The sequence below is a fragment of the Trachurus trachurus genome (assembly GCF_905171665.1).
Source record: "Trachurus trachurus genome assembly, chromosome: 19".
In the NCBI taxonomy this organism is placed as follows: Eukaryota; Metazoa; Chordata; class Actinopteri; order Carangiformes; family Carangidae; genus Trachurus; species Trachurus trachurus.
In genome coordinates, this window is record NC_139913.1 from 24,930,925 (window position 1) to 24,951,292 (window position 20,368).

The 20,368-nt window shown below is 41.0% G+C and overlaps 2 protein-coding genes across 3 annotated transcripts; one reads left to right on the forward strand and one right to left on the reverse strand.

Annotated features, from left to right (window-relative positions):
- Window positions 1-1,879: 1,879 nt before the first annotated feature.
- Window positions 1,880-12,677, forward strand: LOC311002261 (serine/threonine-protein kinase tousled-like 2). The gene is made up of 21 exons (XM_083993564.1): window positions 1,880-2,429; window positions 3,860-3,954; window positions 5,293-5,364; window positions 5,583-5,655; window positions 5,923-5,960; window positions 6,187-6,279; window positions 7,557-7,664; window positions 8,224-8,316; window positions 8,771-8,881; window positions 9,034-9,170; window positions 9,264-9,416; window positions 9,567-9,633; window positions 9,741-9,838; window positions 9,952-10,033; window positions 10,184-10,275; window positions 10,430-10,519; window positions 10,734-10,903; window positions 11,026-11,164; window positions 11,342-11,453; window positions 11,567-11,674; window positions 12,142-12,677. The coding sequence occupies exons 2-21, from the start codon at window positions 3,862-3,864 to the stop codon at window positions 12,313-12,315; spliced, it is 2,103 nt and encodes a 700-aa protein (XP_083849690.1). The 5' UTR covers window positions 1,880-2,429; window positions 3,860-3,861; the 3' UTR covers window positions 12,316-12,677.
- A 779-nt stretch (window positions 12,678-13,456) lies between these two features.
- On the reverse strand, window positions 13,457-20,124 carry becn1 (beclin 1, autophagy related). 2 transcript variants are annotated; one of them, XM_083993576.1, is made up of 12 exons: window positions 19,972-20,124; window positions 19,643-19,775; window positions 19,481-19,545; window positions 17,929-17,987; window positions 17,673-17,763; window positions 17,417-17,553; window positions 17,113-17,307; window positions 16,879-17,025; window positions 16,567-16,716; window positions 16,235-16,295; window positions 15,988-16,130; window positions 13,457-14,269 (listed from the first exon to the last, which is right to left on the reverse strand). In XM_083993576.1, the coding sequence occupies exons 2-12, from the start codon at window positions 19,767-19,769 to the stop codon at window positions 14,101-14,103; spliced, it is 1,344 nt and encodes a 447-aa protein (XP_083849702.1). In that variant the 5' UTR covers window positions 19,770-19,775; window positions 19,972-20,124; the 3' UTR covers window positions 13,457-14,100. The 2 variants fall into 2 exon arrangements, with proteins under 2 accessions (XP_083849702.1, XP_083849703.1); XM_083993577.1 differs by having other exon boundaries at window positions 19,643-19,778; window positions 19,972-20,108.
- Window positions 20,125-20,368: the final 244 nt, after the last annotated feature.

Here is a 20,368-nt window from a genome sequence, read left to right on the forward strand (position 1 = left end):
ATAACGTCACACAAAAAATAAACTTCATTTCCTGATCTCGATGTTGGGATTTCCTGTCAGCGGTATACAGTGTGACTATGGCCAGATAAACTGTCATTCATTCAGCAAAGTGACATTCTGGAGGTGTGATGTGGTTTCGAGTAAACTGTTGAATTCCTGAACACTGGTGCTGTTTCATGTGTGGTCTCTGTTATCAGTGTCACAACTGATGTGCTGTTACTAAAATATGAAGACGTTTTTCATTCATTATTTCTTTAGGCCAACTTTATAACCATAAAATATGTTTATGTTTGAGGTGTAACAGGCAAAGGCAAAAAAAACAACAACATTAGAAGCTATATGTCTCAACATGTTTAATTACAAATTAGCAATTTGTATAATTTTTTAAATAACTGACTGAATGACTAAATCCAACCTAATAATTTGAGGCTGAGCAGCCTGTGACAATATTTCACCAAGAAATACACACACACACACACAAAAAAAAAAAAAACTACAAGAGCTGGATTGTGTTTTCATCATCTCATCATTTTTATTAATGTCCATTGTGCAGCCTGTTAGTGATTTGTTAAGCACTCAGGTTACTAGGGGTGACAGGCATGAACAGAGCGGCAAATTAAATCATTCTGTTCCATTGCACATTACAGGAATGAACTAAAAGCCTGAATGGTTAATGATTAATTGTTTAAAATGATTACAGGTTCATGTGCAACTAACATGTTCCCCCAAGACAGTTGCTTGTGTGTGCAGGACTCTTTGTCTGTAATGCTCTGCTTCCATCTCCTGGACTTAAAATGCAAGTAGAGCCTACAGTGTCGAGCCTTGTGTGAACTGAAAGAATAGTTCATGTAACCCATTATCGAAGACAAACTGCCTCAGCTGAATTATATACACAATGGTGTGATGAATGCAGTTTAACCCCGGTGCTGTGCTGTTCACAAAATCCACACAATAACCCTTTTAATGGAGACACACTCACATTCATAATTTACGCATTCAATAAACCCAAAGGAAAAATATTCTACACACATCAATAACTGCAACATTTTAAGTAACACTGGTATAATCTTACTCATTCAGGCACTGATATATATGTATATATATATATATTAATCAATTTTAATGAGAATGTGAGTCTGTAATGGACTTGAAATTGTACGGCAAACTTAACATAAAGACAAAAGGGTGTTCTGTGAACCTCAAGTCACGCAAATGTTTGCACTCTGTGTTATATGCTATTCTCTTCTGATTTTGGTAGCTTCAGCAAACTTCTGGCATAGCCCCACCCAAAAGTAACAGGAGCACAGTAAACACCTAAATAGTTTAGTATAGCCTATATTACTAAGAGCATAAGATTGTCACCAGCAGAGTAGGATGAAAAGTCTAAGCTCCACCTGTAACACGCTGAAGTAAAATGAACTAATCAGTAGCCTATATGTGTTAATGGACAGTTGACCCAAATTAATAATCTTACAGTCATTAGGCCTAAAACAAAATTGTGTTTTTATGATTGGCTGTGCTGCATTAATTGAAGCATTATTATCATGACTTTTGTATGGTACTGTCACTGCTGTTCTAATTTATAAAACTCATCTTGTGGGATAGATAGATAGATAGATAGATAGATAGATAGATAGATAGATAGATAGATAGATAGATAGATAGATAGATAGATAGATAGATAGCATTATATGCAATAATCGAATTAATTGATTAAAACTTAAGTGGTGCACATTCATAAGCATGTTAATTGGTCTGACTGTGGCTCTTTGGGGCCTGTGGCAGTCTGGGGCCCTGGCGGTAGCCGGTGACCCAGCCTCTCCTGTCAGTTTTCGGGTGGCTCTGACCTGAGGAGTTTACATTATCTGTGAAACTGGCGCATGGGAAGCATCACATAAAGCTCTCAGTGGAGCCCTGTGCGGCCTTGCTGCGGGGGGGGAGAGGTTATTATCTTTTTAATAACAATTAAATAATGGACTCTAACAAGGTGGCTGAACTTCTCCTCCCGGTGTAAACCCTTACATCGCTCGGCAATGACAAAAGAAAAGACCGAGTGAGTGAGGCAGAAATGTGACCGCACTTGTCAAGAGGGCTTCAGAGCAGAGCACTGACAGCTCCAAGTCTGCCCCGACTCACAGGGGCAACCAAGACGGACGAGGAGAGGAAAGGAAACCCCGAGGATCAGGGCCTCCTGTCCGGATGACACCAGTAGGAGCCAGCCACACTGCTCTGCTTAGCTAGCATCGGCTAAGCTACACAAATGTCTTCCCTGACTTCGACATAATTGCAAATGGATAATTTAATTCGGACAACTTTATTTGAGGTGCGTGGGAGTGGGAGTTGCTAAGGAGTTTTCTCTCACCGGATGGACCGACCACATCCTTTCTACTAGGACCGTGAGTGACTGAAAACTGCTGGAGGTCCTCCAGGTGAGACTCCTGCTACAGCTAACTTAGCCTAGCCTAGCCGTTAGCTTCCTCGCTAGCTCGCTTGGTAAACCACCACGTAGCCGTATTATAATTGTTATTTTTAGTAACCAAAACCATTGTAGCTGCTATGGACACAGATAAAAGCCACTATTATTGATGAATTACTTGACACAGCGGAGAAACGATTGATTAGCATGTTAGCATTGGCTACTGTTAATAACTAGCTAATTAGCGTTAGCTAAGTTTGGCATCTGTCAACATCTTATCCGTTAAGTAACAAAACCTTGACATTTGTTCCGTCTGCTGCTGTGAAGTCATTTTAACCCAAAACATCGGTTTAATTAGATTAAGCTGACTTTAAAGCTTTGTCATAAAAAAGTTGAGATGAAGCTACATGTCCATTTTCAGCTAAGAGTCGTTTACTGGCCAGTGTTGTTTTGATAGACAAGTTGTTGGTTTGCTTGAGTGAAATTTACTAGATTACTGAATGAAACCTGTGAAAACCGGTGTCACCTATTATTTCGGTGATTCTGTTTTGCTTTGGAGCAACTGTCATCACCATGAACCGCTGCGTATGTGCCTATGGATGAATTCATCACTTAATAATGGACACCCTCTGAGGTAGGAGGTCCTGGTGGCAGAAAGGAAGTCGTACCCTGCCATTTAACATGGTTATGATAACCTTTTTAATAGAGGGGATAATTTAATAGTGATAATAATCCTGCCTTTGGCCCGAAGTCTTGGCTTTAATTTGTAACATAATGACAGTGGGAAAATTAGTTACCTCCCTCCCTAAAGTCAGTGACCTGAAGCTGCTGCTATGGTTTGGCCATTTTGGAAATTTTAGGACCTGGATCTGAACAAAAAGGATTTTGATTGCTACAGTTGCTGAAATGATCAACTTCAAGAGAAAAAAAGATAGTATTTGGCTGGATATCTGACAGTCTGTCTGTCAAAATCCTTTTTCATTCACATGTTCAGGGTTCAGTATCTTCAGTGATGTTGTCTTACTAGTTCATTTAGTTAACCATACTACAATACCCATTGAGTGGCCTTTTTTTTGTAAACTGGTATCTCTCTGAGGCATTTTAAAACCATATTCCTGTTGGCTGAAGCAAGTTGTGATGTTCGGTTGAGATTGCTTTTGCTCTAGGGCAGTGATATTTAACATGGATACCTCCTATCTGACATGGGGAAAGGTGCAGCGCAGAGGAGGAGTTTCCAACATCCAAGAAGCAACTCAGTCAGAATATTAATCCCTGGTTTACGCCACCGAAGGATGTTTTACATGCATGGTGTATGTAACACATTCCTTCTGATTAGGGCATGATGCTATCCCTCAAATGTTAGGCTAACTAATGGGGGGGAGAAGCTCAACCAAACTTCCACATAAATTACCATTTCATTCACTGTTTGTGTCTTTTTTCTAGGCATGATGGAAGGACTTCATAGCCAGGCCATAAGCCTGGACCCACGCAGGCAGGAGCTGCTTGAGGCTCGCTTCACTGGAGTCGGTGTGGCCAAGGTTAGCATCTCTTAATATCATTAAAGTTGTCTTGCTCAAAATGATCAGCTGTTGTAAGTGCAAATTGTTGTGCAGATATTGCACCTCACACATAATGTATTGAGAGTTCAGTTGAGTGTGTTTTTCCCCAAGATGTTTTGCTTAATGAAATAAATGTAATTGTTTTAATATCTGAAGTAAGTTAAGTGATAAAACAAAAAACAGCCACAATTTTTTTTCTGCAGGGAAACATCCCACAACTCCACTTTTGTTTGTGTGATGCAAACATGAACAGTTTGCCAGCTCTCTTATGTTAGTTCTTCACTTTAAAAAGGCTTGGATGTATTCTCTGTTTCCAGTATTTACTGATGTTCTATGCTCTGGAGTTTCCCTCAGTGTAATGACCCTGTCTTCCTGAGCTAAAGCTAAAACAAGACGAGCTCTGTTTAAGCTGACATGAGGCCTGGCCAGCAGCTCTTTGTTTGAGTGGAGACCAGTGACACTGAAATGGCACCACAGCGGAAGCTCAGAGCATAGGCTGCGTGCTGTACTGCGACCCTGCTGGTGAACTGGTTATTACTCTGTGTGTGGGTGTGCGTTTGAGAAAATGGCAACCCCTGAGAAAGCAATCACTATCATTCATGCTCCGGCCTGTGGTGTGCTCTGAAATGAATTGTGAGGCCTGATTGCAATGCTGTGTGAGTGTGTGAATGACTTAAGCCTGTGAGTATGTTCACTACAGTAAATGTTGTATTAAGCTACTGTTTAAGACATCTTAAAAAGGAAAAATTAGAGAATTTCTTGGCTGCATGAGTGACCTTGAGCAACAGAGAGCCAGCAGGCCTTAAAAGCATTAGCCTTCTGCACCAATTAGCCTGCTGTTTCTTCTTAGTCCCATCAGGTTGTGCAGCTGGTCATGAATGCATAACACCCACTGATTCTACCAACTGCGTGTGAAGGGAAGATTTCAAGCTGAAAAGTGGGCTGTACATTATAATGTCAATCGTAGTGCGCTAGTTTAGTGGTCATACTTTTAAAGCTACAACTGTTGGATGAATTCCTATAGAAATAAATGTGGTTGAAGGACTGGAAAAATATACATGCATCAGCGTAATTGTGAAACAAGCAAGGATTAAATGAAAGTTGAGTCTGAATAAGAATGATCAGGCTATATGTTTGGAAATCTGCACTGTCAACAGTACACATACCACATTTTATACCAGAACAGAGGACTTTTATGTACTTATGTACTGCTATTTAAATGTCTTACAGTACATCTTTAATTTTCAACTACGCACAGAAGTAGCACATGACTAATAATCAGGTCTGTTGTGTTGTGTGTTGTGTTGTGTTTTCCAGAGTTCAGCCAACAGCGAATCATCCAACCAGTCTCTGTGTAGCGCGGGATCACTCAGTGACAAGGAAATGGAGGTTGGTTGAGACAGTCACATTCAGGTCTTTTTGACTATGTGTGACTTCCTGTAAAAACACCTGGCACCATGTCAGTTTATTGCTGGGGAGAAACATGCAACTTTCTGTTTTCTGTCAGTTACATTGCTTTGCTGTTATCTTCATCTGGTCAATGGAATAAACTTGATTGAGTAAAATAAAAATCTGAGCTGTGCTGCTTTTTTTTTTACTCATATCAGACACCAGAGAAGAAGGCCAATGACCAGAGAAGCAGGAAGAGAAAAGGAGACATCTACGACAGCAATAGCCAGGGTAAGAACAAGCTGCTTACTGAAACAGACACATTATATTTAGAAAAGTTCAGGTGCAGTGTGTTTCAGTTTCATGTAACAAATTTGGATAAAATACTGTTAGAAATTTGGATAAAATACTGTTAGAAATTTGGATAAAATACTGTTAAATGGCACTTTGTGGTTTGCTGATCTTATGCTTTACTTAATGATTACACTTACGAGCATGATTTATTATATATTGATGACATTTTCTTGCTTTGTTATAACTGGCCTGTTTTTTTCGTAGGTAAAGGAAGAGGACACAAAATAAGTGATTATTTTGAGGTGAGCACAAACTGAATTGACGTCATACGTTTTAGTCTTTTTGAATACATTTTGCATTGTCGTCACTGGGCTGTGTATTGTTTGAAGCCACTCTCTAGCATTAGTATGATGTCTCACCCTCACGTTCCCACTGTGCCTGTATGGTCCTTCATCAAACTCTTTCTTAATAACAACTCTGTCTTCTTTCTCTCTCTTTCCACACTCTTGTTAACTGCCCTGTGGTCAGTTTGCTGGTAGCAGTGGCTCTGGCACCAGTCCTGCCCGGGGCATCCCTATGTTGGTGCGCTCCTCTCCACAGCACTCACTGTCTAATCCTCTGGTGAGCACCAGCCTCCATCTCCATAGCTTTCTTCTCCTTTGACACACTGTTAACTGTTGGTTATGTGGGTCTTTGTCTATTTTCTCTAAGCATCATTATATTCTTAATTGGACATGTTTGCCATGTATCACTCACTTTTACTAAACTACCATTCCATTTTGAGCATAAGTGACAAGCCATTGGTTTTTCTGGAAAAGTTTTGTTAGTAACAAAACAGTTCTTTAACCAGTTAGTTTTGAAGATTTAGTTAATGAAATGTTTTCCTTTATTCTGACAAAAGCACAAAGTAGCACAAAGTATCACAAAAAAGTTGAAGCTTATGAATTATAAGACTCCAGTCACCCACCATTTTCATTCATCCTACGTTTAGATAACATCTTTTCTCATTTATGTATCAGCAAACTCTATGTTTCAAACTGTCCACACAAACATTTTTATGTTTCACTGGTTACTGTGCATCAATCACTGTTGAAACAAAATCAAAGCAAGAGGCTGGTCCTGGCTAGATCCATTAGTTTGAATGTTATCAAACTGCAAAATAGCAGTAAGAGACAGGGAAGTCATAATAACAGAAATAATTTTACCCATTGTTGCAATGATTGCAGCAAGACTGAATTTTCCTGTTCAAATCACAAAATAATCAGTCAGGAATCTTTGCTTGCTTGTACTGTATTTGTTTTTGTAAACATCACAGGATGACATTGCAGGATGGTGCAGCATTTTATAACCACAGCCCTTAAGCCAGGGCCAACACAGTGGCCCACATTTTCTTCCAGAAGACTCTCACATTTTGTTGCCAGGAAGAAAGGCATCAATGGTTGTGTTGTTGCTGATGCAGTAGTTGCAGTAAGGTGTTTCTTTAAAGAGCTTTATCAGTTCTATGAACAGGCTTTTTTCCAGAATTACCATGGGAAACAGGTTTGAATTTGGTTTATGAAAGACCTGTAAAGTGAAGGACTGGCTCCTGTTGCCTGCTGATCTCACCAATGCCAGTCACGTAAAGCAGTCTCATATAATTTCATCATGTATATTGTGTGCAATTTGTCTTATTAACATTAGATATTGAAAAATACCTTTGAGAATTAACACAGTTGTTTGGGTTAATCTAGCACACATTCCTGCACATATTTGCGTGCAATATACAATTTTGATTTTCTTTCCCTTAACAATCCTTGTTCCTTCTCTTTAAAAAAAAAAAATATCCTGATGCTCTCTGTATTACATAATTAGGTTGTTTTTCTCTTGTGTTTTTTCCTACCTGTCTCTCTGGAATCTAGTTTCAGCACGGCAGTCCTTCGTCCACAGGCTCAGCCCACACAGACTCTTCATCCTGCAGCTCTGTTAAGGCAGCCCCCACACACTTCTGCTCACACAAAGCCATCCAGGTAACTGACAGACTGACCTGGATCTCCACTCGACACTAACTTTTCTGATTCTCCTTCACTGTATCCTCAATCACATTGCTAGAAACATGTTTTGAAATTGGAGCATGCTTTACATCTGGTTCAGCTTTTGACAGTTACTTATTAACAAGAGGAAGCATCTTTAGAGAAAGTTTCACTGCGCACACCATTAGTTGAGTTTGACAAAACTTTTAGGGGTGATGCAACTTCACACCTTCTTCTGTCATATAATATAATGACACTAGGTCAAGATATAGATACTAGAGTTAAAGGTCAAACTTTGAAAGACCCTGAACGCATGCTGCACTTAATCTGACACTATACTTTCAACACACATCCAGCTGTCTTTGCAAATTACTTTAATTAGCTTGGTTAAAGGTCAACATTTTGAATACATGATGTCTAATATCCAAGACAGCTCCATGATTTTGATGCATTTAATGGGGCTGTGTTTTCCAGCTCACTGGCCCGAAGGGTGTTTGAATTTTTTTTTTATGTAACAATATCTCTACTTGTTTCTTGTTGTTGTCCTTGCCTTCAGTCAGAACTGACACTGCTGAAACTGACAGCACTGGAGAGGGACAAAAACTCCGACCTGGAGCAGAAAGAGGGGAGGATAGATGACCTGCTGAGGGTAAGATGAGAAAAATATTGAAATTTTAAAAATCTGACAAGTTGAACATGATTGGGTGCACATAAAACTTTTGTAGACCTGACAACATCTACAACATTGATATTTTGTTGTTTTGTTGTCGCACAATCAAATGATTGTCGAAATACAAATTCATTTAGAAAGCTAATTCACAAATGTCCTGATTAATCAGTTTAAAGTCTTGACAAATATTCTGCCACTAGTCACCACAGCCCCAGCAATTAACCTGCGCCAGTTCGGTCACAGCTTATCATGAATAATGCGCTTGTTAACTTTCAAATGCCATTGTTGCTGGAATGACATTTTGCAAAAATGTCAGCAAACCAAACTGGTACACAGGCTAGTTGTAGCATCCTGTCAGCGTAAATGCAGAAAGGCCTCGAATCCCGGTTGTAATCAGAATTAGATGTCAGAGTGACGGTGTATGTTTTGGCAGGCCAACTGTGACCTGAGGCGGCAGATAGACGAACAGCAGAAGATGCTGGAGCGCTACAAGGAGCGGCTTAACAAGTGTGTGACCATGAGCAAGAAGCTGCTAATTGAGAAGGTGGGTATATAAAATATTGTTTGTGTACTTGAGAGAAACTGCATATGTTACCTCACATTTTTATAGCTGCAATCAATACCAAAACCTGAAGCATTTTTTGCTCAATTCATGTTTCATAACTGTTTTGTGCATTTATTTTTCATTTTCTGCAGTCGAAGCAGGAGAAGCTGGCTTGTAGGGACAAGAGCATGCAGGACCGTCTACGTCTGGGACACTTCACCACTGTACGCCACGGAGCCTCCTTCACAGAGCAGTGGACGGACGGCTTCGCCTTCCAGAACCTCATCAAGTCAGCACGCAGATACACACAACATGTGTTTACATTTCCTCTATTCTGCGTTCACAATGAGGGTTCACACTAGATTGTCCTCATGCCCTGCAGGCAGCAAGAGAAAATCAACTCGAAGCGGGAGGATATTGAGAGGCAGAGGAAGCTGCTGGGGAAGAGGAAACCTCCCTCCATGGCCCAGACGCCTCCGCCCAGCCTGGAACAGAACAAACGAAAGAGCAGGAGCAACGGTCAAGAGAGTGAAACGTAAGACAACAATTACTGAACACAGTAGATGTTGAACATGAATCAGCCCAAAGTTTGCACTAAAGCAGGAATGAATAGTTAAATATAACAGACAGAGGATGTTGTTCTGGTTTTACAAGCCGACTGCTTTTGTGGCTTTATCTCTCACAGGTTGTCACTGGCAGAATATCATGAGCAAGAAGAAATTTTCAAACTGCGAATTGGTCATCTAAAGAAGGTACCAGTTCAACTCTTCTGCCAGATTCACTTCTATTGAGGTTTGGTTTTGAGACGGCGGTCGAGCAAAGGATGAGGCGGGTGACAGATTAGTGTGTTTGTGTGCAGGAGGAGGCAGAGATCCAGTCGGAGCTGGAGCATTTGGAGCGAGTACGAAACCTGCACATTCGGGAGCTGAAGAGAATCCACAACGAGGATAATTCACAGTATGTATCGTCTCTGCTGAGCCTGACTCGCATATGCACTTTAGTGTTGTTTCCGACTTTATCATACTGTTTTAAAAAGTCACTTAATAGAATCATCTTGTCTGAACTTGTAGATTTAAAGACCACCCCACACTGAATGACAGATATCTGCTGTTACATTTGCTCGGAAGAGGAGGCTTTAGTGAAGTATTCAAGGTAAGATTGTTTGGCTTGAGCATAGATCGTTAGTTTAGTTTTTTCATTTTATATTCTTGGATATGCAGGATCATTTTGAGTAACATAAATAAGATAGATCCAGATGTCACTGTGGTTTGGTAGTGTAACTGTGAAATGTTCCTTTTCCAGGCTTTTGATTTGACAGAGCAGAGGTATGTGGCCATTAAAATCCATCAACTCAGCAAGAATTGGAGGGAGGAGAAGAAGGAAAACTACCACAAGTGAGTATTAACACCTGTTTACCTTCTGTTCTCTTCCTTTGCTTCCCTGGAAATGTTTCGACTAAACTCAACATTGTGGAACTTGAAACTTAAAGCTATCTTTGTATTTATGATGTATTTGAACAGTGTCTGAAAGTTGACCTTTTCTTTTCAGACATGCCTGCAGAGAGTACAGAATCCACAAAGAACTTGACCATCCCAGAATAGTCAAACTCTACGACTATTTCTCACTCGACACAGACTCGTAAGTCCACTCACTCTCCGTTAAAGCCGTATGATCATTATCAGAAATAGAATTAAAAAAGAAACATGTTGTTAGTATTTCCAGGTTTGCTCCCTCATTGATATTCATATGCTTCACATAGCCAATGAAAACATCTTTGGATGTGTGTGTATGTGAGTGGGTGATCTATATAGACATCTTAACCAAATCATCCATCTGCTGTTCTCTCTGGCAGGTTCTGCACAGTGCTGGAGTACTGTGAGGGCAACGACCTGGACTTTTACTTGAAGCAGAATAAGCTGATGACCGAGAAGGAGGGCCGCTCCATTGTCATGCAGATTGTCAACGCCCTCAAGTACCTCAACCAGATTCGGCCACCCATCATCCACTACGACCTCAAGCCAGGTAAACAATGTTTGTAGACCACAAGAATGTGATGTAGATGTCAGTCTGTATTTGTATGTATTCTACTTGAATGATTATGTGTGTGTGTGTGTGTGTGTATTTGTGTTTGTGTTTGTGTGTAGGAAACATCCTGCTGGTGAACGGCACAGCTTGTGGAGAGATTAAGATTACCGACTTTGGCCTGTCTAAAATCATGGATGATGACAGCTACAACTCTGCAGATGGCATGGAGCTGACGTCACAAGGAGCAGGGACCTACTGGTACGCAGACTCACATTTCACTGCATTTAGTCGCCAAGCAACCAGCATAGCTTCACAAGTGGGTGGAAGAGGCACAGTCGTTTTTAGGGAAACCCTCTTCATTCAGTAAATTGTGTAACAGAGAACAAACAGAGGGAAATCCAGCTCAGTGTCATACTGTCAATGTGGATCTTACAGGTACCTCCCTCCTGAATGCTTTGTTGTGGGCAAGGAGCCCCCAAAAATATCCAACAAGGTGGATGTTTGGTCAGTAGGGGTCATCTTCTACCAGAGCTTATATGGACGCAAGGTAACCACGACCCTACTCTCTTTAAAGGGAGTTTTTAATTTTTTTTTTTTTATTGGTGTGAGTAAAATTCAGTCGACTGTCTTTTAACCATCTCCCTGTTGCTCTTTTTCCAGCCGTTTGGCCACAACCAGTCGCAGCAGGATATCCTCCAAGAAAACACCATACTAAAAGCTACTGAAGTGCAGTTTCCCCCCAAACCTGTGGTCTCTACAGAAGCAAAGGTGTGGTACCTGTTCATCTTAAACTGACTGCACTGTCCCCATCAAACTGACTATATTTACTCGTACATTTATGTTGTATCATTTACTGTCTTACTGGGTTTTAAAGGCCCTGTGCAATTACACGTTTCCCCCTGAATGTGATATAATTCCTGCACAAGCTGCTTGATTTGATAGAAAGGCCAGAGGGAAAGTCCAGGACTTGATCACCACCAATGCATCACTTTTATTCCAGAAATGTTCATTTTATGGGGTTTTAAGCATGCAGTGCCATGAGCAGCTAATAAAATAAGCCTGTTTACATTGATGGCCTTTGGAAGGGACCATCACTGTTTGTAATGAGCAGAGCATAAAAACTGAGTGAAATTTATTATCAAACATATGTGGAAAGTGGTATTGGCAGAACAATAGAAGTAGAGTCTAGTCCAGAAACAATGAGTCAGGTTTCTGTTTCCTCTTTCCCTCCTTAGGCTTTCATCCGACGTTGCCTGGCGTATCACAAGGAGGATCGTGTGGATGTGCTGCAGTTGGCCAGCGACCCCTTCCTAATGCCCCACATTCGAAAAGCCCTGGGCAGCAGCACAACTCTGGCACCTCCTATTCCCTCCACCTCCAGCTGCTACGGCAGCAGTGCCTCCGACTGAAACGAGCTGAAACTGGAATTTAAAAAAAACGCCCAGTGTCGACAAAAGCCACGCGGAGACATTACACACTTGTTGAAACTCCTCCTTTGCTCTCTTGGTTTGCGAGAGAGCAGAGAGCATGATGGGATGGAGGGATCCTAAAAAGTGTGAATGGAACCAAAATGACGGACGATGTGGTGATGTAGTAGTAAATGTGCCCACCACCATCGTCCAAGTGGTAAAAATGAACGGCCGGTCTCTGGCTGTGGGCTCAGTAGAACCCAAAGAGTTGCCCATATGCATGCACTAACACAAAAACTTTGGTTCACTTCAAGGGGCTTTTTTACATGGTAAATAGTAAAAGCACCGAAAAAAAAAAAAAATTGCACAACTGACAGGCTGAGAAGTAATGCCATGTGTGGAAGATCACCTGCCTGTACTCTGGACAGTTTAAAGACACATTAATGAAATTTCATCCCATTCTGCTTGAAATGCATCATCTAAACTACGTGGAAACTATTTTTCAGAACTAGAGGTCAATTTCAAACACGTGTCCCCACAGGTTGGAAACCTGGGACTTTTTAGGAAGGGCTCCTACGAGTGATGAGGAATGACTGATGACCAAAGTTTAAGGCCTGCCTCCATGACGATGGCACCGTCAGAGGTTCATAAATGACTTGATACAGCAGAGGGCTGATTCTGGAAAGAGTAGCTGGGTTTGACCTATTTTAAATATTTTACTTGATAACTGGAAGTCAGCTGATTATTTTAATTGTCAAGTCCATATTTTTCCATGAAATTTACCCCTTATGTTTTTGTTAACCTTGAAGGGGAGCTGACTATGAGTGAGTGTTGTGATGAGAGGTAAGATTCAACAGAAATAATTATGAAATCATTAAAAACATTTGGTTAACTCTGGTGTGTTGCTTGATTTTGAAAACTCAATGAGCAGGTTATACAGATTTAGTCTAAAATCATACAAAAACAAGCACAGATGTTTCAACAAATGTAATGATTAAATTCAGTTAAGTTTTTAGAGTACTGATCATGATGCAGTTCCATGAATGTGCATCATTGTTTGCAATTACAATAATGTATGAGTGAAGTTTATAGGAAAAACACTCCACAGACACACAACACTGCAGATGTTTTTTTCACAGCATAAAATGTTTATTGACTCAAGTTCCATCATTAGATGTATCCATCATATCTAAAACAGACAAATTCATGTGATGGTGCAGAGTATGAACACAAAGCAGCTGTATCAGTGCACCTCTAAATACACACAGTTTTCCTGCCAAGTACGTACACGACCGGACAATGTGGAAACCGCATTCAAGGTTAGAGAAATACTGACAAACTCCCGTTAAATACCAAACAGTGTTATTCTAAAAATCCACATCATTCTCTTGCATAACTGGGACAGAAAAAGTTTTTCTCACTTTGGAAAAAGTGCTACAAAGTGACGTGAAAGGTGTGCAGTAAGACAGGAGACCACAGATACCTTGAACTTGTCAAAGTGGTGAAACTGGATTTGAGGAAGATTTCTTGTAAATACATTCTAATCCAAGAAGAGTGAAATTTTGTATAGACTCAGATGATCTCCTCTTTGTAACCATCTGGACCGAGGCTTCAGACATTTGTTTGTTTTTTTTAATGTTCAAAACATGAAAAAAGGGGTGCAGACATACTGTAACCATTTCTATTCCTTTGGTCAAATCTCAAGAGTCAGATTCACAAGTAATCTGTTTATAAGAGAGGCATACGGACACAAATCTCAATGAACCAAAGCGCTGCCCAGCAGGTTTATCTGTTGTAGAACTGTGAGGTGACCCACGCCAGGCCCCACTTCAGGTTGGTGAGCATGAACTTGAGAGCCTTGGTCCACTGCTCCTCAGAGTTAAACTGGGTTTTGATGGAGTAGGAGCCTCCGCTGCCTCCTGTGTCCTCAATCTTGCCTTTCTCCACATCCATCCTGAGACATGGAATAAAACATTTGGGTAAGGAGAGGGCATCTTGAGTTCAGTTATGTAGTTGTAGTAATAATAACCAACTATCTAGACAACATCTGAATCTACCCATATATTCCCTGTGCACAGGCCTGTGTTCACTACATTCGACATTGACAAGGATAAAAAAGGAGGAGGCACACAAAACACACATGCTTTGTCCTCAGGACAAAAGTATGTGTGTTTTTTATACCAAGTATAAGTTAATTAAAAACCAAAAGGGTGCACTTCCCCTCTGGATATGAATGTACTCATTTGCCTAATAGATTATAAAATACCTCTTGTGTAAAAATGACATTTAGGTTTTGAGGTAGAGTGAGAGGAAGGTTCACAGACCAAAGTGGAACTATTCATAACTTCCTGTTACCCAATGGGAGAATTTGTCCATTAGATTGACAAGTAATCTATTTGATAAAGGTGAAACAGATAACTTCAAGTATGTAGAAAACAATAACCTATTAAAGACGTAAAATAACAAAAAAAAACATGTCAAAAACAAAAAACTTCACACTGATAATGTATTAACAACAACCCAATCCTGATCTATGTGTCTGCATTTCCTAATGAAGGGCAGATTGATCTGCAGATCCAAGTGGAAAAGGTACATGACTGTGATGTCAGACTATGGCGTTTATTTTGGTCAACATTTTGATAGAAGGTGCAAAACGTGCTTCGATAATAACTGTTAAATATAAACAGTCAACTTTTTTCTCAAGGTTGGTCCCTTAAAAGGATAATTCACCCAAAATTCAAATTTCACTCATTATCTACTCCCCCTCATGTGGACTAAGGGCTGGGAGAAGTTTCAGAGTCCTCCGTGGCTTCTCTGAGTTACAGCGGGGCTCCATGCAGCACTGCATGTCCATATAACGGTTGCAAATGGATACCACTTTTCTTCGTAACAAAAAGACACACCAAAAAACATCCAAATACCTCCATGCTGCTCGTATGTAATGTCCGTCTTGCATTGAAGCCCCGAAATGCGAAATTGTTCCAAAAAAAATTAAATAAGTCTATATCTCAAGCTTGTTTGCAGCAAACTCCTCTTCCTGGTCCGTCCAAATCTCGCGCTTCAATACAAGACGGACATTACATACGAGCACTATGGAGGTATTTGGATGTTTTTTGGTGTGTCTTTTTGTTACGAAGAAAAGTGGTATCCATTTGCAACCATCATATGGACATGCAGTGCTGCACGGAGCCCCGCTGTAACTCAGAGAAGCCACGGAGAACTTCTCCCAGCCCTTAGTCGACATGAGGGTGAGTAGATAATGAGTGAAATTTGAATTTGGGTGAACTATCCCTTTAACTCTTATGCTGATATATATGATGCAGCCGTTAGTGTAGGTGAAGCAGCAGAGCAGAGCACTAGAGCAGGGCTGGGATGTCAGATGTGGCTGTGGGAGGCTCTGTGACTTTTAGACAAGTTAAGCGTTTTGGAAAAATGTTGCACTGGAGGCCATGCCTTAATAATTTAAAGGGTTATAGAACCCTTAGTTCTCCCGCCTGACGATTATTTGCCTCAGTGGAACAATGAAATCGGACATTTCTTCAGCCCCGCTGGTGTAAGTTGAGATAATTGTTTTAGAAACTGCACTGAAACTTCTTGAATATTTACAGCCTCATCTTGAATGGCCTGTTAATGAACACAAAGAACATGACTCTGGGTCTGCAGTTCTCTGACCTGTATGGGAGGCAGAAGCCAGTGTCTCCTTTTTCCACCTCCTCTTTGAATTGCTGGACACAGTCCAGGAAGGCCACCATGGCATGGTCGAATTTATTGTCCCAGAAGAACCTCAGGCCACCGGAGCAGTACAGAGGGAGTTCCTGAGGGAACAGAAGAGAGGAAGAAAGAAATAATAAGACTGGAGCCTGACTCAGTGTTAAAATAATGATGTGAGAGCTGGACTTGATAATACTGTGTGTGTTACCTTAGACTTGTCTGTCAGTGACTCTAAATATGAATGGTTTCCATATGGGACCAGACGGTATCTGAAGAGAGATCAGGTAATATTTCAGCATGATGTCAAAACCTAAATAATAAAGCAACAAATAACTGAATCTAAATAACAATAACAAAAAAGCCATAAACTGACATGTAACAAAGAGTGATAGAGCTTATTACTGGGAGCGCACAAGACTAAGCTAAGATTATATGGAAACACAACTAAGTGGAAATAAATTGTTAACAAGGTTCAAGTGGAACAACACCCAAGATAATTAAATTGTCTGTGTGTGTGTGTGCTTGGATGTTTGTGTTTACCTCTGGAAGCGCAGCCCCATCTTGTTGGCCAGAGCGTGCAGCAGCAGCACCGTCTGCCCCCAGGCCGCATTAATCTCATTCCACTCCACGGGGACGCTGGGGAGTCGGCCCAGCCGGAAATTGTTGATGGTACCAAACTGACCGCTGTGCCTGGACAAGAAAAGAAACAATCCTGATGCTCAGTCAATGAGTATTGATTTATTGACTTCCACTGGGCCTATAGCCGAAGGTTTGGAAAGTCACGGTTGATTGGTGGAAGGAAAAAAGAATATTTCTTCTCAGCACAGCGGTAATGTGTATGTGTGTGTTTACCAGATGTGAAATGTAGCGTTGAAGACGTTGGTCTTTTTCAGTCGATCGAGTTGAATCTGGCAGTAACGCATCTGGTTGTCGACGCTCTTCAGCTCATCATCCAGCTCCAGCTGCTGCCGCTTGAACTCGCTGTACTCCTTCTGGTACCTTATAACACAAGGAAGCAGGGAGGTTCAAAGTTATCAGGTGCTGTATCATTAACAACATTTCACTCTCTGCTGCTGGGACACTCACTGGAGCTCCTCTGTGTCCAGCTGCTGAGAGTGGCTCTTGCTCTGGGCCAGCTCCTGGGCCACGGCGGCTCTCTGCTCCTCCACAGCCTCCAGCTCCTGGACCAGGGCCTCCTCCTCTTCCTTGAGCTGCTGCAGCTCTGCCAGCAGGGTCTCCTCCTCCTCCACCTGCAGGTGTGACAGCAGCTCCAGACACTGCCTAAAAAAAGACAAGCACATTCAGTTTATTTGATCTCTATATTTGTGGCAACAACATTTCTCCTTTCCTTTGAATTCAGTTCGACTGAAAACTGAGACATTCAACTCACTTGTAATTCTGGCATTCGTTTTCTGTGATGTTGAGCTGTGTGTCCAGGTGGTCCAACAAAGTGTCAGTACATTCTTCACACAGTGGATGGTCCACATCCGTCTGGCCCGACATGATGTCAAACAGGTCACTGGTCACCTGAGTGAAATGTGATTCAGTCAGAGATCACGGACAGAAACCCCAACCAGCTACTTACTCTTCCAAACTCATATGATAAACTTTCATTATAAAAGTCAAAGTCTTTCAACTGACTTTACCTTCAGTCTGCGACTAAGATTTTCCATCGTGCCTCCATCAGATGCTTCTCCAATCAGTGTGAAGCTGTTGGCACTCTCTGTGGACATCATCCTGTAGAGCAAGATTCAGCACTCACTCAGTCAAATGTATAGAATATGCTGTATTTTCAAGTCCATCCTCATTTGACAAAGGAACACATCAACAAAGACATAATTAACCATTTTAAATTGACTTCTGTGAGATTCATTTCCTGAATGAAAATAACTGGGTACTCACCGTGCAGGAGGGATGTATTTTCTCGACACTCCATCTTGCTTGTTTTCTACAAAAGTCTCCTAGTAGAGAAAATAAATTGAGACTCCAATAAACAAAATACTTCCAGACAGAGCTAAGTTATGTCCGATAAAAATCTTACCGACGCTTTACTTATCAAAAATGTCAGTTTCCCTGTTGCCACAGTTTTATCAGTCTAAAATCTTAGTATAGTGTGGCCCTGAACTCAGCATCTCTGACTCAGTCTGGGATTAAGAGACATAAACAGCCTAAATCCACAAATGTGCTAAATTCTGTGCAAGTGTGTGTTTACTGCACTTTATATGAAGTCAATTGCTGTATTACAGTTTTTCTCAATTGCTGAAACACTAAACCCTGTTGTCTGAACCAAATTCTCAGTTGCCTGAACCCACTGATTGAATCAGTCACTCTTTTGGCAAAACCATCAGCACTTTTCACCTGTTTAGACACAACTTACCAACACATTTTCATTGTGATGCACCTGTGTTGCATAATGCTGAGCACAGGTGGCAAAAGTCAAACACAAGTAAAGCACAAGTTTCACCGGTTGAACACAACAACTCAAAATTGATAACACTTGTGTCTAATGATGTGGAACACATATACTGTAAGCTAGTTCAGGATGAAGTCCTGTGGCCTGATCCAGTACAGAGAAATGATGCTGTGGCTGAGTGACGCACTTGTCATTTCTAGATTTTTGTACTTTATTTTTACGTAGGCTTACTGCATACAAGTGCTAAATGCACAAGATTTCTGTTTGTTTTTGTACTGTACAAGTGCTACGTGTAAAATGCACAGGATTTCTGTTTTTTGTACTCTTTTTTTTTTTACTGTACTATAGTACAGTAAAAAAAAAGTAGTTCAGTTCAATCTGTGCCCAAAACTGAACTATGTTGTCAAATCGTGCCCCGAGTCAATCAAAATTACAAAACACTACTGAGCAGCCACTAAACACTACATAGAAAATAGAAAACACAACGCTCAGCACATGAAGCTGTAGAAATACTGTAAATGTTTATCGTTCACTGTAGCTAAATGCATGTTGCAAAACAAAAACCCTGTGCATTTACTGTAGCACTTGTACTGTAAATGCACAGGGTTTTTGTTTTGCAAGAGGAGAAGATGAGAGACGACAGGGTGAAGGAAGAGAGGATGAGGGAGGGAGGGAGGAGGGTGAAAGAAAGGGAAGGAGAGAAGTGCTACAGTAAATGCACAGGTTTTTTGTTTTGCAACATGCATTTAGCTACAGTGAACAATAAACATTTATTTCTACAGCTTCATGTGCTGAGCGTTGTGTTTTCTATTTTATATGTAGTGTTTAGTGACTGCTGGGTTTTTAATTTTGATTGACTCGGGGCACGATTTGACAACATAGTTCAGTTTTGGGCACAGATTGAACTGTTTTGAAGAGTCTGAGGTTTTGTGAATGCAGCTTGAAAATTGGGGTTTGTGTTCACAGTTTAGAGAAAATGAGATAAGCTTTCGAGAAATGTGTCTTAGCAATCGAGAAATAGTGTAAGCCTGCTGTAGTTACCTCTGGGGCTGACTCCCCCTCGCTGCTGTCAGCCTGTTTGCTGGGGGTCACGGTGACCAACGGAGCTGAGGAGAAGGAGACACAGAGCAGTCATTTCTTAACTAATCATTTCATTACATCTCACCGCCACCACTCATAGCTGATTTTCACATGAACACACACCAATGAGCTCCTGGATGGTGACCCGGTCCAGCACATTGAAGGAGGTGTCCAGCTTCAGCGGCTGACAGCAGCGCTGACACACGAAGCTGACCTGCATGGTGGTGCTGGACGACTTGGAGCCCTCCATCGCTAGCTACTAAAACACAGAGAAAGAAATAAAAGCACAATGTAAAGCTGTACAGCCTTTTCGCTAAGTTGTTATTTTATTTTAATCTACAATGAAGCTTGACAGCTCGTTAGCTGCTAACCAGCTGGCTAGCCATGGTTAGCTTTGCAGCTAGCTCATGCGTAACACACACCCACGGACTACAAAGAAAAGATAGACTTACTCTCGCTGAGGGAAACCCAACGCTAGTGCATCACAGTCCTGATTTATGCAGGTCGAAAACAGGAAAACACTTGTAATGTTGTTAGCGTGACTGTCGCATTTTTGCACCTCAGGCAAATCCCCCTCCACTTCCTTATTGTTGTTTACGTTCACGTATGACGTCAGGTTTAGATAAAGTCACGTGGGAGCACCAGACTGGGCTCAAACCGCTCTCAATAATAATAGTAAATTACTAATAATAATAAAACTAAGTTAAATTAGTGCATATATAAGCACAATGTATAGTAAATCTACGGTAGACCTACAATCTTTTGACTTACATTAGAACTATGACATGACTTTAAAAGAAATAATAGATTTTTTTTCTCCTTACCTTATATGTGCTGAATATATTATTT

Coding starts and splice junctions, on each gene's coding strand:
- LOC311002261 (XM_083993564.1), top strand. CDS start 3,862: ATGATGGAAGGACTTCATAGCCAGGCCATAAGCCTGGACCCACGCAGG. Junction 8,317..8,770: donor GGATAGATGACCTGCTGAGG/GTAAGATGAGAA, acceptor ATGTTTTGGCAG/GCCAACTGTGACCTGAGGCG. Junction 11,165..11,341: donor CAAGGAGCAGGGACCTACTG/GTACGCAGACTC, acceptor TGGATCTTACAG/GTACCTCCCTCCTGAATGCT.
- becn1 (XM_083993576.1), bottom strand. CDS start 19,769: ATGGAGGGCTCCAAGTCGTCCAGCACCACCATGCAGGTCAGCTTCGTG. Junction 17,554..17,672: donor ATCTTAGTCGCAGACTGAAG/GTAAAGTCAGTT, acceptor CATTTCACTCAG/GTGACCAGTGACCTGTTTGA. Junction 14,270..15,987: donor GGCTTCTGCCTCCCATACAG/GTCAGAGAACTG, acceptor TCCATGTCTCAG/GATGGATGTGGAGAAAGGCA.